Source organism: Astatotilapia calliptera, chromosome 7, assembly GCF_964374335.1.
Source record: "Astatotilapia calliptera chromosome 7, fAstCal68.1, whole genome shotgun sequence".
In the NCBI taxonomy this organism is placed as follows: domain Eukaryota; kingdom Metazoa; phylum Chordata; class Actinopteri; order Cichliformes; family Cichlidae; genus Astatotilapia; species Astatotilapia calliptera.
Genome location: NC_137428.1, coordinates 21,184,219 through 21,198,069, shown reverse-complemented (window position 1 = coordinate 21,198,069; position 13,851 = coordinate 21,184,219). Strand labels below are relative to the sequence as shown.

The 13,851-nt window shown below is 38.3% G+C and overlaps 2 protein-coding genes across 4 annotated transcripts in view; one reads left to right on the top strand and one right to left on the bottom strand.

The window, feature by feature from the left end:
• The window catches only part of dym (dymeclin), a 60,494-nt gene extending 52,711 nt beyond the window's left edge, over positions 1-7,783 (bottom strand). The window contains exons 1-4 of one of the 3 annotated variants that reach the window (XM_080304193.1): positions 7,535-7,783; positions 6,312-6,518; positions 1,778-1,830; positions 1,478-1,571 (exon numbers count right to left, since the gene is read on the bottom strand). In XM_080304193.1, coding sequence (XP_080160319.1) covers positions 1,478-1,571; positions 1,778-1,830; positions 6,312-6,451 — 287 coding nt within the window. In that variant the 5' untranslated portion in view covers positions 6,452-6,518; positions 7,535-7,783. The remainder of the gene's footprint in view (positions 1-1,477; positions 1,572-1,777; positions 1,831-6,311; positions 6,519-7,534) is intronic. The other 2 variants (XM_080304191.1, XM_080304192.1) reach the window with 2 other exon arrangements.
• A 2,402-nt stretch (positions 7,784-10,185) lies between these two features.
• Positions 10,186-13,851, top strand: part of rad1 (RAD1 homolog (S. pombe)) — a 15,446-nt gene continuing 11,780 nt past the window's right edge. Inside the window, exons 1-6 of the mRNA XM_026173589.2 lie at positions 10,186-10,306; positions 10,647-10,884; positions 10,998-11,106; positions 11,198-11,355; positions 11,573-11,673; positions 12,625-12,723. Of these exons, the coding sequence (XP_026029374.1) occupies positions 10,690-10,884; positions 10,998-11,106; positions 11,198-11,355; positions 11,573-11,673; positions 12,625-12,723 (662 nt within the window). The 5' untranslated portion in view covers positions 10,186-10,306; positions 10,647-10,689. The remainder of the gene's footprint in view (positions 10,307-10,646; positions 10,885-10,997; positions 11,107-11,197; positions 11,356-11,572; positions 11,674-12,624; positions 12,724-13,851) is intronic.

The following is a 13,851-nucleotide window of genomic DNA, read 5'->3' as shown; positions in this document are numbered from 1 at the left end:
AGATGACTGAGAGTGAGCCAATAGCAAGTCTTTGCACAGCCTATGGGTGTAACAATAAAAGTATGTATGGCTGAATATTATGCTCATCTGCTACTAGTAAAAGTGATAAATAAGCTCTAAATAGGCATAAAAACTTTGCGAACTCGTAATCTAAGCGTTTCTTGATTAACTCTAACTCCAGCAATGTCGATGAAGCTCAGTCTTTGACACAGTTTTGTCTTTTATACAGCTTTAAACACACTGAACATTTTAAAAGTGTTTCATGTGTATGAGGGCTTTTATTTTTGAAAACTAATCTTTCGCTTCCTGCTTTCCTCAGGTGCCTTGTAGAGCTTGTAGTGGCTTCTGTAAGAACAGACCTGGCACTACTTTAACATCTGTGGAGCGCAGTGACACTTCTGGGCTGATTCTGAAACATCTGGTAAAAATCCATTGATTGTATCCAAACTTAAATGCAAAGTAGCTCTGACTGAAGTATTATCACTGTGACACGACCACAAAGAAGCTGGGGGTGAAGAATTTTTGCATTATGCTCAAAACTAGGCCATAACTTCTCTGATATGCCATTTACAGCTGACATTAAAATGACATGTTTACCTGGATAGTTATCTACACACAATGTGCAAAGGCATCTGAAGGCAGCCAGATCACACCGTTATCAAACCCTAGAAATATGTAAATGCAATCCTTACAGCATGAGCAGATCCTTAAGTGGGGAAAAAACAGTCTGCCCAACATCTGGAAAGCTCTGCTAGTAGGGGAAAACCTCTTTTTTGACAAAGGAAAATTAACTAGAGGAACTTTAGCTGCTTTGTCTCCCTTCATCTGTGATGTGGCACATTTAAGAGGGATTCTATGCCCAACCTAAGGCTCTGGGTTTTGAGAAAGAAGTGTAACTTAACAGGAAGCAACATACTTAATCCCCTTTTTAAAACCTTTTTAAAAGGAATAAACTAAACATATTTTGCATTTAATTATTCCGTTACATGTACCTAGTAACTCCCCAAAACTGCATAAGTTTGAGAAACAAACACGAAAGAAACCACCCACTGCAAGTTTCACAACCACTAAAGACCAATACTGAGGTGTATGTCAGTCTCTGCAATTAACTATTTGCACACACCAATTATGTCACACCAAGAAAATGTGGATTTGTGGGACAGACCTGCTATGAAATGTGAGAAAAAGAGAAGAGGAGCAATAACTCCAACTTCTAATGCTGCTCAGCACAGAAGGAAGAGTTCCCACCCAAAACATTTGGTGACTTGGGCAGAGTCGGTCTCTGTGGAAATGGAGCTTTGGCTGTGAGCGCTGATTATTGCCACATACGTATGTTGATAGTTATACCTCTGCAGTTTTTCTCATGGGAAAGTGCAACTACTTCAGCGTTCCTCTCTCTCTCTCTCAAACAATAAGTGGCCTGCACTGAATCCATCACTGACAGTCAGTACTTCCCCTCTGAGGTTCTCATACTCACTCTTGGCATTCTGTAGAGATTTTCAGCTCTTTGGTTCTTCCCAGGAAAATTCTCACCAGAGCGCCAAAGTTCCCCGTTCTCGGATTGTTTTCAACTTTTGGGGGGGGGAGACAAAACTTTATTATTAAAAGCTTTACATAAACTACAGAAACCTCAAAATATGATAATTTAGCATTCAGTAACTTAAATGTTATGATTAAAATTCAAACTCTTGAGAAGTCAGTTTTCTTTGGGACTACTCAGACATATTCTTCCATAAACACGTATTATGTGAAATTATTTATGTAGTAGCTAACATACTGAGGATCTTGGCCAGGGGTATGACAGCTTCTTCCAGTAACTTAGAGTCTCCACTGTGAAACAAAAAAAAAAAAACAGAAGAGAACAAGTCAGGTTAAAATGGACAGAAGGAGCTGACTGCTTGAGTAACCTTCCCTCTGCTGGAAACTCAAGGTACTACACAACAATAAGATGCAAGTCAACAGGGACAAAAAGAACAAAGTTAAACAAATGTCTGAATAATACATACAACATGCAAAGATACAGAGCATGACTCAGTTATAAATCATGGTTTAGTTAAAGGCACTGGTCGCTCATCTTCTTGTTCTTTTGGATGCTCCCATTGGGGGTCACCAGAGTGGATCATCCTGCTTCCATCTGACCTAAACCAAACACCCTCCTCTGCATGTCCTTCTCCACATCCATGAACCTCCTCTGTGATCTTCCTCTTTTCCTCCTGCCTGGCAGCTCTATATTCAGCATCCTTTGCCAAAGATGTCCACTCTCTGTCCTCTGCACATGTCCAAACCTACAAAACTTAACTTCCCTCCCTGATTTTGTTTACAAAATGCTCAACCTGCGCTGTCCCTCTGTTATACTCATCTCCAACCCTGTCCATCCAGGTCACTACCAATGAAAACCTCCATGCACTGCTACAGCTTTACATTCTCACAGTAGCTCGGTGCTTGGAGAGAAATCCTCCTAGCGCGAATAAACGTACCTGTTTGGAGGCAGAACCTACAGAGAACGGGGCTCTAATGTGATTGGTCACTTTGATGGACACTTCAGGTTACTGTGTTAAACTGAGTTACGATGTAGAACCGAAAGAAACACTGTATTTGTTTACAATATGAAAAATAAGAACGCTTTCCCGATCTTACATAGCTTCTATCATTTAAAAAAAAAAAAAAATCATCATAACGAGAGGCACACATAATTTCTAAGAAGAAGATCAAATTGTTTTATAAAATGTGAACAAATATAAAATAGTTTATTGTTGCTACCAGTTGTACACATCTGGCTACAGGGCTCCACTGTAATAGTTCATCCAGATAATATTTCAGGTTCTTTGAACAGACAGTCTGTGGGGTGGATAGGAGAGTAAGATGTGACAGGCTGTTGTTGGTAGGTAGCTCATTTGTCTGAACTAGTGTCTAACAAACAGTTCAGGTCGTTGCTATGATGCTGTGGAAATCTAAAGGCTCTTATAACTATATTACACAGCATGCTTGTAACCGCTATGTGCAAGGTGTCTAATTTTTTTATGCATTGTGGTTATCTCTGTGCCGCTAACCACATGATTAACTTTAGTCATGTCTGTTGTATCCCAAAAGGTTGATTCTGTTCATCTGGATGTTGCGTTTTCAGTGGGAGAAACGTTCCGTCACTCATCCAAGTGACTTCTTCAGTCTCAGCTGACTGCAGGTTTCCCCAATCTTATAAACAGTACATTTGCATAATGCCTGAAACCAGCACCAATGAATGAACAATGGGCTGGGAGGTGAGTTCCTTGATCATTAGTAGGCAAATTCTCATGACCATTGATCAACAACTACTGATCAAAGCACTGATCAAATGTTTCTCCCACTAAAAACGCTACGTCCAGATGAACAGAATCAACTTTTTGGGATTTACTTACCTGGATGATTGAGCATCTGCTTTCTGTTGTCACAATGTTCTAGAAATCATTTTAAGTTTTGTTTGGTAAGTTTATATATTTGTTTGTTTAAATCCTAAAGTTCATAAAGAGACTAGCAAAAACAATATTAAAGAGCCATTTCTCCTCTGTACTTAAACACTGTAGAATTCCAGGCCATGTTTGAAGCACTCCCATCTAGTCACGTATGTGCAGTTACACCTGTTTGCTGCAGACAGAACAACCTTTTGTTGACAGGTTTAAATGTTTGTATTTTGGCCAAGCTTACAATTGCCAGATTCTGATGCAAAATTCCTTTCCTGATCATTGTATGACATTTTTGTTTTTAATTTTTTAAATCATAGACGATATGTAATACTGTACAACAGATTAATGGGACAGCAGTGCAGAGGCTTCAGAACTTGCCTTAGAATTCTCTGGTTTAAAATATTTCTTTAACATTACCGGGACAGTTGTCTGTATTTTCACTGCTGCACAGCAAACAGTGACTGTTGATGATTAATTTGACAACTTTATTTGTTTACAATTTGAAAAATAAAGTTTAAAACATCGTTCCGTCGCTCAGTGTAACCCAGTAAACTGAAGAGTCCATCAAAGTGACCAGTCACAGGACCCCAGGACCCCCATCCTCCTTTCGGCTCTGCCTTCAGACAGTGAAAGTATAGTAAGTAGCAGAGAGTTACTCACGAGACTGTAAAACTGTGGCAGCACGTCCAAAGCAGACACTCTTGTGTGCACGATGGCTTTTTTGGTGTGCGCAGCTGCTGAGTTTAACGTGCAGGCGCTTCCATTTCACTCAGATAAACAGTTGTCAATACAGGTGAAGAACAGAAGAAGAGGCAGAGTTTTCTCAGATTATTAGTAATTAAATCATTAGTGGTTTATCTTCCTAATACTTTGAGAAATCTGTCTGTTCTTCTGCTGTATTGACAACCATTCCTGTGAGCAGCTTTAGAGTTGGTGGGAACCTGATTAAGTGTGGTGCCAGACTTGACCATCTTTTACATTAACAATACCCCATACTATTACTCTTAAATGTAACCATGACAACAGCAAACACTTATCCTGACCTACACCTAATTTTACTTTACACCATTTCCTGTTTCTGTGCTATTTTAGCTAGCTGCTGGCTTCAACTACTTATTTATCATGGCACAAAGACAGTGACACTGGCCATCATTCAACTTTCAGAACAAGAGGAAATTGTGCAAAAAGATGTGTGTCCACAAACAATCAGTTTGAAGGTCTCTTGTTTGATCACGTCTCACCATGTGACTTTTTGCGTTTTAAATAATTAAAGATTTATTTCTTTTTGTTTAAAGGCCAAGTGCCTTACACAACTACAGGGTTATAAGCCTTTGAACAAATAACAGAAGTAGAGCCATTAGGGACAGCCAAACCCACTGTTGCAATACTGGAGAAGAATGACACGCATAAAACGCTGCATGAAAGTGCTACATATGTAACCAAGCCATTAGAAAAAGCAACAATGTTCCACTTTCTGAACCTGCAAGTGCTCAATGGGTTCACATGACTTTCATCATTAAAGGGTGAACATGAGGTTTCTTAAAATGTCATACAACAAAATTTGTTAAGAAATCTCTGTGTGTCCTTCTGTAGCAGACACAGCACTCCAAGAGCACTAGTTATTATAAATTACCATTCAGTAGTTTGATTCAATATAGCAGCAACCTGATATTTTAGCTATTTGTGTTTATCTTATTGAGCAGCAATTAGAGTGTAAGGGCAAATACACACAGGAAGAAACTAACACCAGAAATTTCAATGTTCAAACGGACGACTTGAAGTGATGATTACTCATGACCGACCCCCACTGTCCAAGTATACAGCAAACTGCTGTATACTTGGACAGGGCTCAACTTTTTGCCTTAATACAGACAACACTATTTCTCAGTCTTATTTTAGACAAACACTAAGTATGAATGCAAAATGTTACATGTGCCTTTTGTTTCTGTTACTTGGTAGATACTGTAGCTATATTTATTTTATGAATGGAAAACATCACAACATTAGTAGATTAATATGTAACATCAGTCAATCAGTCATGGTCCACCTGAAAGCGAGAACAAGGTGCCTTTCCTTCTCAGTGCTGTTTACAAAGGAACTAAACGTTAACGGTTAACTGGTCTGATCACAGCCAAGCAGATCAGCAGCCCTGTTAGATCATTGCTCAGGTGATCTCTGCAAACCTCCGGTTTACAGTTTAATCTTAAATCTCGGGTGTAAATCTTAAAAGGACTTTCTAACTAGAAGTCTTTGTTCCCTTGTGGTGGAGGGAACAAACCATTATTAAAAACATCAGGGTATCTAAGGGCTGCAACCCAGGAAAATTCACTTATGTCAATATGAATTTTTCCTCCACTCTGTTTGCCTTCCTGACTTACTGCTTGTTTTGTTGGTTTTGATATGTGAAGGTTTCATCTGAGTGATTTAAAGCGTCACATTGTGTATAAAAGTTATAAAGTACAGTAAAGTGGTGTTTAGATGTCATAGCCTCAATTATTTGACTTAGCTAATAAATTACTAATTAAGTAATTGAAACGAGCAGAGTGATGCCAAGTAAAAGTTATGTGGACACCTCCCCACACCCGATTGTGTTGCGAGGTGGGGCAATTGTTTATTGGGCTGGCTATGGAACATCCTAGATATGTCTGATGGGACTAATGTGCTAGTAGGGTAGGATGTCATCGGGGATTGTAGTTGCCATGGATGGGTGTAATTGGTTTGCAACAATGTTAATGTGAGTGGTCTTTTTAAAGTAACATAAATGCTTGGAGACAAAGCAGAACACTGCAATGACTGTTTGCGGTTTTAATGTGATGGCTGACAGGTGTATTGAATTTCAGGTGTGTGCCTTAACACAGTGTTCCTTTTTACCTGCTGGTGGGACTGATGAAGGTGAAGGAGATGAGCTGGTTCCAGAAAGGGTCATTCTCCGATATGGACTCTGTGCCCACCAGGGCCTTGAGGCTGGGATTATCGGACAGGTCACTGACCTGACTGGTGTTGGCTCCCATCTTTGCTGGCTGTGCTCAGCCAGACTCGCTGCTCTTCACTGCTTTTTCACCAGGCATATGCCAAAACCTGGGACAAAGAAAATGCTTTAATCTTTGGAGGCACAAACAATAAACAACTGGGCTTCAAATTAACTACAGAGTTAGCAAGTTCATTAAGGTTAATGTGAGAATGAATGAGCTTCTGCTTACATTTATACATCTCCTACACTCAGATCTAAATAGGAATAGACAGAGGCCATCCTTGTCGCTTTGGGCTTTAAGAAACAAGGGCACCAGGGGTGCCAGGGATGACTGTGGTTCAGTTGGATAGGTTCGATCCCTGGCTACTGCAGGTTGCATGGGGAAGACACTGAACCCAGAGTTGCATTCACTGGAGTGTAAATGTTTGATTAAAAGCACTTAGACATATAAAATGTGCTTGTATGAATATGTGTGAGTGTGTCTGTGTGTAAAGTTGTGATGACACGTGCTGTATAAAGTGCTCTCAGAGCTTAAGCACAAGAGTGCTATATACGAGTGAGAGCCAGCCTATATACACTCCTGGTTCTTCATGTTCGTGCATTACAAAACCTGTAAAACAGATCTCACCAACTCAAACACAAACTCATCCTTGAAAGCCAAAGTTCACAGCATCACAGCAGGACGACACACACTGAACCAGGACATGGCTTTTGTTTTTTTTCTAACGACACACCTTAGACACACAGGTGTAGTCAGCATAAGTGAAGTGGAGTACAGTATTTACAATATTTGCAGTGCTAAACCATAAAGGACAATTTTTCTTTCTCCAGCAAGAGCTAAAATTACGTTTTCATATTCATTATATTATTTCAACATTTACTTTAAATGACACTATTTAAATATTTTTTTTAAATCTACTTGCACGACGTTAGCTTGACCATACTGATTTCAAGCGCAGGAAATAGCCTGCAGCTTAGCAGTTTTCACAGTAAACAATATAAACTCAAAGTCCCACATAAGAATGAAACAGGCGCTAATAAATTTCTCATTGAGGAGTGCTTTGGTTTAGCCAGTGGTTAATAACGCATATACAGAGAGCAGCCAGCTGACCGCTCAGCTTACCTGTCATAAACGCTTCTCTCAGCTCTCCGCGGCTCTGCCGATTCCCAGGACCGTTCAGGGGCGACTACTGTCTTTTAAAGTGACCTGAAGTTTAGTCCAGTTGATTTATTAAGTACGAATGACAAAGGAAAGGGTCTGAAATTGTTTTGTAATTCAGACAGTTAAGTTTACTCTACATACTCCTTTCCTCCATGTTTTCCACGTAGCCACCCTGTGCGTAATGACGACATATGGGCGTTTACTACATCTTCTTCGTGTGTTCGTCTGGTTGGAAGCTATAGAACTGCTGCCCTCTATTTTTATAACTTCTCTATTTTACATTTTTTTAATAACTAGTGCATGCCCATGCTATCGCATTGTTTCGGCTGTTCGTAAACTAACAGCAAAATATATATTAATAACATAAGATTAAAAAAAATAATAGTGGCAGTACATGTTGTTTATATGTTTAAAAAAAACAACTTTTATTTTAGGCTATTGCTAGGTGATTTTAAGCATATATATTTCGAATTATGGGGTGTCCTGAGGCATCTTGGAAAATTGGCAGCCCGGTCAGCATCATGGTGAACGTGTTTGAATAAGGGGAAGCCAAGTTACACAACAGAACATATGCAGACACAGTAACAAGTCAATAACAGCATTCACTTCACTGGCTTAAATGTGGCTGATCAGTGTAGGGTATATTCCAATACTATAAAGATATTAAATGTTATTAACTATATTTTTCCTTTTTGAGCAATGTGTGACAAAGACAAACGTTTCCCAGCTGCTTCTATGTCTGGAGTAATTCTTGCACTGTACATGCAACACTGTTACTACTGGCAGTACACATAAATGTCAGGTCTAAATTTTTAGTTTATACCTACTTTCGTGTCAAGTTGCTAACATTCTTTCATATTTATTTTAATTATTTCAAAGTTATATGAACAAAACAGCTTTCTTAACAACTCAAATATGAAGAGAACACATTATTCAAAATGAAGAAAAAGCAGCAGAAGCACTTAAGAGGTCTTGTTTATTTTATTCATTATTTATGCTTAAAGTTTAACTTACAAAATCTATGTCCTTCAATACAACAAACAGCTGTATCAATTAATGATTAACAGAAAATATATCAACAAGATGGATGACAAAAATAAAAACAAGCTCCAAATAACAATTGGAAGGTTATAAAATCCAATTAATTCTAAGGTGATTTATAAGTTAATTTATAGTTTCTCTAGAAGAATTAAATATTTACATTGTTTCTGAAGCATTGAATATATTTTGAGGCGTCAGTCTGTCTTCTTATCCGTTGCTATTGTAGATCCATTAGCAGTGGCCTCGCCGTTGCTTTCAGGCTGAAAAACATGAGTGAAATTTTTTTTTAAAACTTCAAATCAAATAACTATGAAACTTATACGTTAAAAATGACACAACACAGAGACCCTTTGAGTGGCTCCTATTAGTTTTACTATCATTTTTAGATATATTCGCTCTATATACCAGAGCTGGGAAATATTTCCATAATTATTTTTAAGTTTCTTAATGAAAACATCACAAAAATTTTCCATTTACTTACCTTGCAAGTCCCATTACTCTTTTCACTAACTTTTTGGTCATTAGCACTGGTCTCCTGCACTGCCTTTTTGCTCCAGAATATATTAATAATGGGTGAAATAAAAGGATAGAGATAAGGCTCCAGGAACCTCTTGTAGACCCACAAGAGGACAGGAATCACAATACAGGGAATGCACACCATAGCTGGTAAAAATGGAAAAACCTACAACAGAGAAAAAATATTGTGAGTTGTAAAAAAAAAAATACATAGTAAGTTTATGGTTGGTTGTTGAGATATTGCTACAAGGTTCCTGTAGAATGATTTACTAACATTTCATGAATTTATTAACATTTATACAATAATTAAAAAACAAACAAACAAACAAACAAAAACGACAAAAACAAAAACCCCACATCAAACAATCCAACATGCACTTTAAAACACGAAAATAAAGCAAAAAACATATTGGTTGAAATGACAGAAATGTGTACATAATTTGAAAAGTAACAGAATCTTGCTTTATAAATAGGTTACACAAATTTAAAAAAGAAATTTATGGCATATTTACAACAATTACTGCCTACGTGAATTTTAAACTCTTCTGGTCTATATACGTTAAAAATGACTGTACTGAGACGTTTATTATTTTGTTTGTTTTATTTATTCTGGCAGCTTGGGTCTTCCACACCGAGCGACCTGTCAGCCATACTGACGTTTTCAAAGCTAACCTGAGCTACCTTAGTTAACGGTGGAAGGAAGCTTTCTTTCACACGACTACACAAATTACTCTGTTCGTGATTTCTGTTGTTGTGTGCTGTAAATTGTTTTTCGATCATTTTTTAACTTGACACAGTTGACACACTATTGGTTTCATGCTCTCTAAGCTCAAATAAAACAGTGAGCTAAAGCTAGCGTCATATCACACCCGGTAGCTTGTTATGAAAAACTGTCACCAAAGTTCAGACAGGAAAATAAAAAGATTTGAACTGTTACACGAGGAAAAAAGAATAAAGACTCTCACCTCTCCCAATCACAAAATGATGTTGTCACGCACTACCGATGGGCAGAGTATGTTTTATGGCGAAATATCTGGAATGTTGCTGACGTAAGACGTACTGTAATCCAACTTCCGTAGAAGAAGAGCGACAGGCGGAAGTTGTTCATCACCGGGCGCCTTTCTTCAAAAACAATCACAAGAACTGCTGCGTAACAGCTTTATAAGAGACACGAAGGTAGTTACAGTTTTTCTGGGGAGAATATTTTAAAAACATTAATGTATAGAAGAATCTAGATAGTACAAATGTAAATTATATTACCGTTAATTCGTGTTTTACGTCGTTTTAAACTCCAAGCGAGCCACAGTAAAAAAAGCTTACAAGCTTAGTACTTCAGTAAAAGCAAAGTGACAGTTCGGTGTGTGTGTGTGTGTTGTAGAATCGACACAAATCACTTTGGCGCATTTACATTCTGTCCGATTTAGAATATAAAAGATACGCCATTCAACAAAGTTTTACCTTCATGCGCATGTGATGTATGATTGGAGCGGCTAATTCGATGTGTTTACCTTTACAGGGACCTCACAGCGGGTATCTGTGCGCCTTTTTTCAGCGCTAAAATGCCTCTCTCCACTCAGTCGCAAGGCGATGACGAACAGTACGTTTTAGTGGCGAATTTGGACAATGCTCGCAATCTCTCCAACATCCTGAAAGCAATCACCTTCAAAGATCACGCCATCTTCACAGCTACAACCAACGGCCTTAAGGTCACAGTGGAGGACTCGAAATGTCTGCAGGCCAATGCCTTCATCCAGGTCTGTTTCTCTTGTATTTTGTCAGTGAACATACTTAAATGAGCAGGTATGTTTACTTTGTGTTTAATCCTATAATACTGATACCTTAGTGAAGTTGTACTCATGTCTCCCAGGCTGAGATCTTCCAAGAGTTCACCATAAGAGAAGATCTGGTGGCTTTTCAGATCAACCTCACTGTTCTCCTTGATTGCCTCAATATATTTGGTGGAACCACAACACCAGGTAAAATTCATAAAAATAAACGAATTTTAAAAAAAACCCCACCTGAGATGGGACTCAACATGCTTTTTATCTGTTTCTTGTGATGCTGCAGGTGTATCAACAGCCTTGCGGATGTGCTACAGGGGGTATGGGTACCCTCTGACGTTGTTCCTGGAGGAAGGTGGTGTAGTGACCGTGTGCAAGATTAACACGCAAGAACCAGAAGAACCGATTGACTTTGAGTTCTGCAGCACTAATGTCACGAACAAGGTTAATTTCACTTTTTCTGTTATTAAAACTGGAATATTAAATATACAAAAAAATCAGATGGGAAACAATAAACCAATGCAAACGAATCAGTTCAGAAATTACAGTTTCTCTGGTTTCCTTACTTTACAAATCCAACGGGCATAACACTATTTGCAGGTGTTAGAAAAACAGGAAACACAACTCAGTAACAACTGATGTATCCCTGGCTCTTTTGTAGGTGATCTTGCAGTCAGAGAGTTTGAAGGAAGCCTTCTCTGAACTGGACATGACTAGTGAAGTGCTACAGATTACCATGTCCCCCAGCCAACCATACTTCAGGTGTGCTGTCCTTACTGTACTTTTTCTACAGTGTCGTGCTGGTTTATGATTACGTTGCTGACCTTAAAAAAAAATCACTGTGTTTAAAATGACTGTAAAGTCCTTTACACACCAAGAGAATTGGGGGGGGGGGGGACAGATGAAATTCAGAATTTAGTACACAACATATGTAAACACTGAAATGGTAGAAACAGAGACTCTAGGTTCAGAGCAACAGGGAGAATTTTGCGGTTTCATTCAGAAGTTGAAGCTGAATCACGACCGCTTATGTACCGTACATCTTTCCAGATGTCATTAGGGTAGTTTGAATTCTTGTGGGCAGAGTTAGGATCACATCTGAGGGGGCAGAGAAGTCATTTTGTAGAACTGATTGTGTTTCTGTATTGAAATTGTGTTGTTTACTTTTGCTGCATCACCAGTTTTCAGTACCGGTGTGTGTTTTAAGCTACAAGTAGACTTTTGCTACCAAATGCAGTGGTTTGATTGGCAGATCTCTTTATTCTCGTTCTGAAAATTGAAAAATATCGGAGTCCGAAAAACATTTTCAACGCAAAAAATCTTCAAATTAATTCTTTTTATAAGTCTGGTGTGTAAAGCTCTTAAAAGAAAAATCACTGACGATATCCACTGGGAAAAGTATTTGGGATTAGACATAATCCACTTCTGGGAAACTAAGTCTTCTTAACGGTAAAGTTGAGGCATGTTTTATGCTGGATTGTATCGATCTGATTGAAGCTAACACTAAATATAATGTATAGCTAAGCTAAAGGTAGGCACAGTGACTTTCTTCAAGGATTTGTTGTAACAAAATAGATCTTTTTCCTGTCATTCATTATCAGTGTGCTGAGGTAGTTTGCAGTCTAACTTTGCCCCCTCTGCATTATTTTTGAAAGTGCTGCTCTTTTTACCTTTCATTTATATTATTATTATTTGATTTGTTGATTTTCTAAGGTTGTCAACGTTTGGGAATGCTGGAAATGCTCATTATGATTACTCCAAAGACTCGGACATGATGGAGCTGTTTAAGTGCACCGAGACACAAACGAACAGGTTAGCACACGAACACATGCGCAGATTATTTAGACTGTAGAGAACACAAACTAGCCATAGGTGGACTGGGAGGACAGGAAGCACCAACACAGCGACTAAAACCAAATGTCATACACAGTAGAGAATGACATAGCAGAAAATGTGTGATCTTTATCTCGCTGTAAAGTCAGTCACGACTGTCTGTGACTGACTTTACTCTCATTTTCAGTCTTGACCCTTTTACATGCCTGTTCACGCATGGTTGCCAGGCAGGTAACTCTGATCATAATGTGAAAAAGCTGAAGATGTTGACATGAATAAATCCAAATATTAAAAAGTTATAACCAAATATACACATCTTTCCTTTGAGAGTCATAAAATTAGTATATCTGTTCAGTCACTGTGTCAAATATACCCTTGGACAACAAAGTTGATCAGATTCTCCAGCATCAGTCGGGTAATGCCAACAAACTAGACTGTAAATGATGACCTCCAGCAATGGTAGAAGTCATTTTTAATGAAACATAAGAAATGCTGGAATATATTTGTATTAAACTGTTGTTTAGCATTTTATTTTCTTTAAATCTAGTTTGTTTTATTTGATTGTAATTCTGAGCATTTTGTGGCTTATGTTTTGGGAAAATAATAATAACCAAAGGGCAGTGATAATATTTTTTATTATTAACAAACTAAGCTTTGAAAATATTGACACTCACTTGTGTGCACACACTAATAACTAGTGCCAGTGTCCTTAACCTAAGTATGAACTCGGATAGGTATACACTCACCTTGTAGGCGCTCTAGAAATTCCTGGAATTGGAAATACTTCACTCAAGTAGACTCCCATGGTTTGACCTTGTGTTGTATACTTGTGTGCAAACTGTAATTGCCAGCATGGCTCCTAACCAGAGGTCTGGCCACAGGACGTTGCAGCACCTGCATGCAGGTGTTTAGGATTATAATCATTTCCCCGGTGACTCTTCGTCCCCTTTACATCTCCTTAAAAGCAGACTTGTTATAACTTATGTAATAGAGCTTGTTAACTGGATACATTTGACTTGTAACTGAATAAAAAGCACAGAAAAATAATGACATTTACAACTGCAACTGGATATGCTGACACTAATGAGTCAGCACTCCTGGATCCAG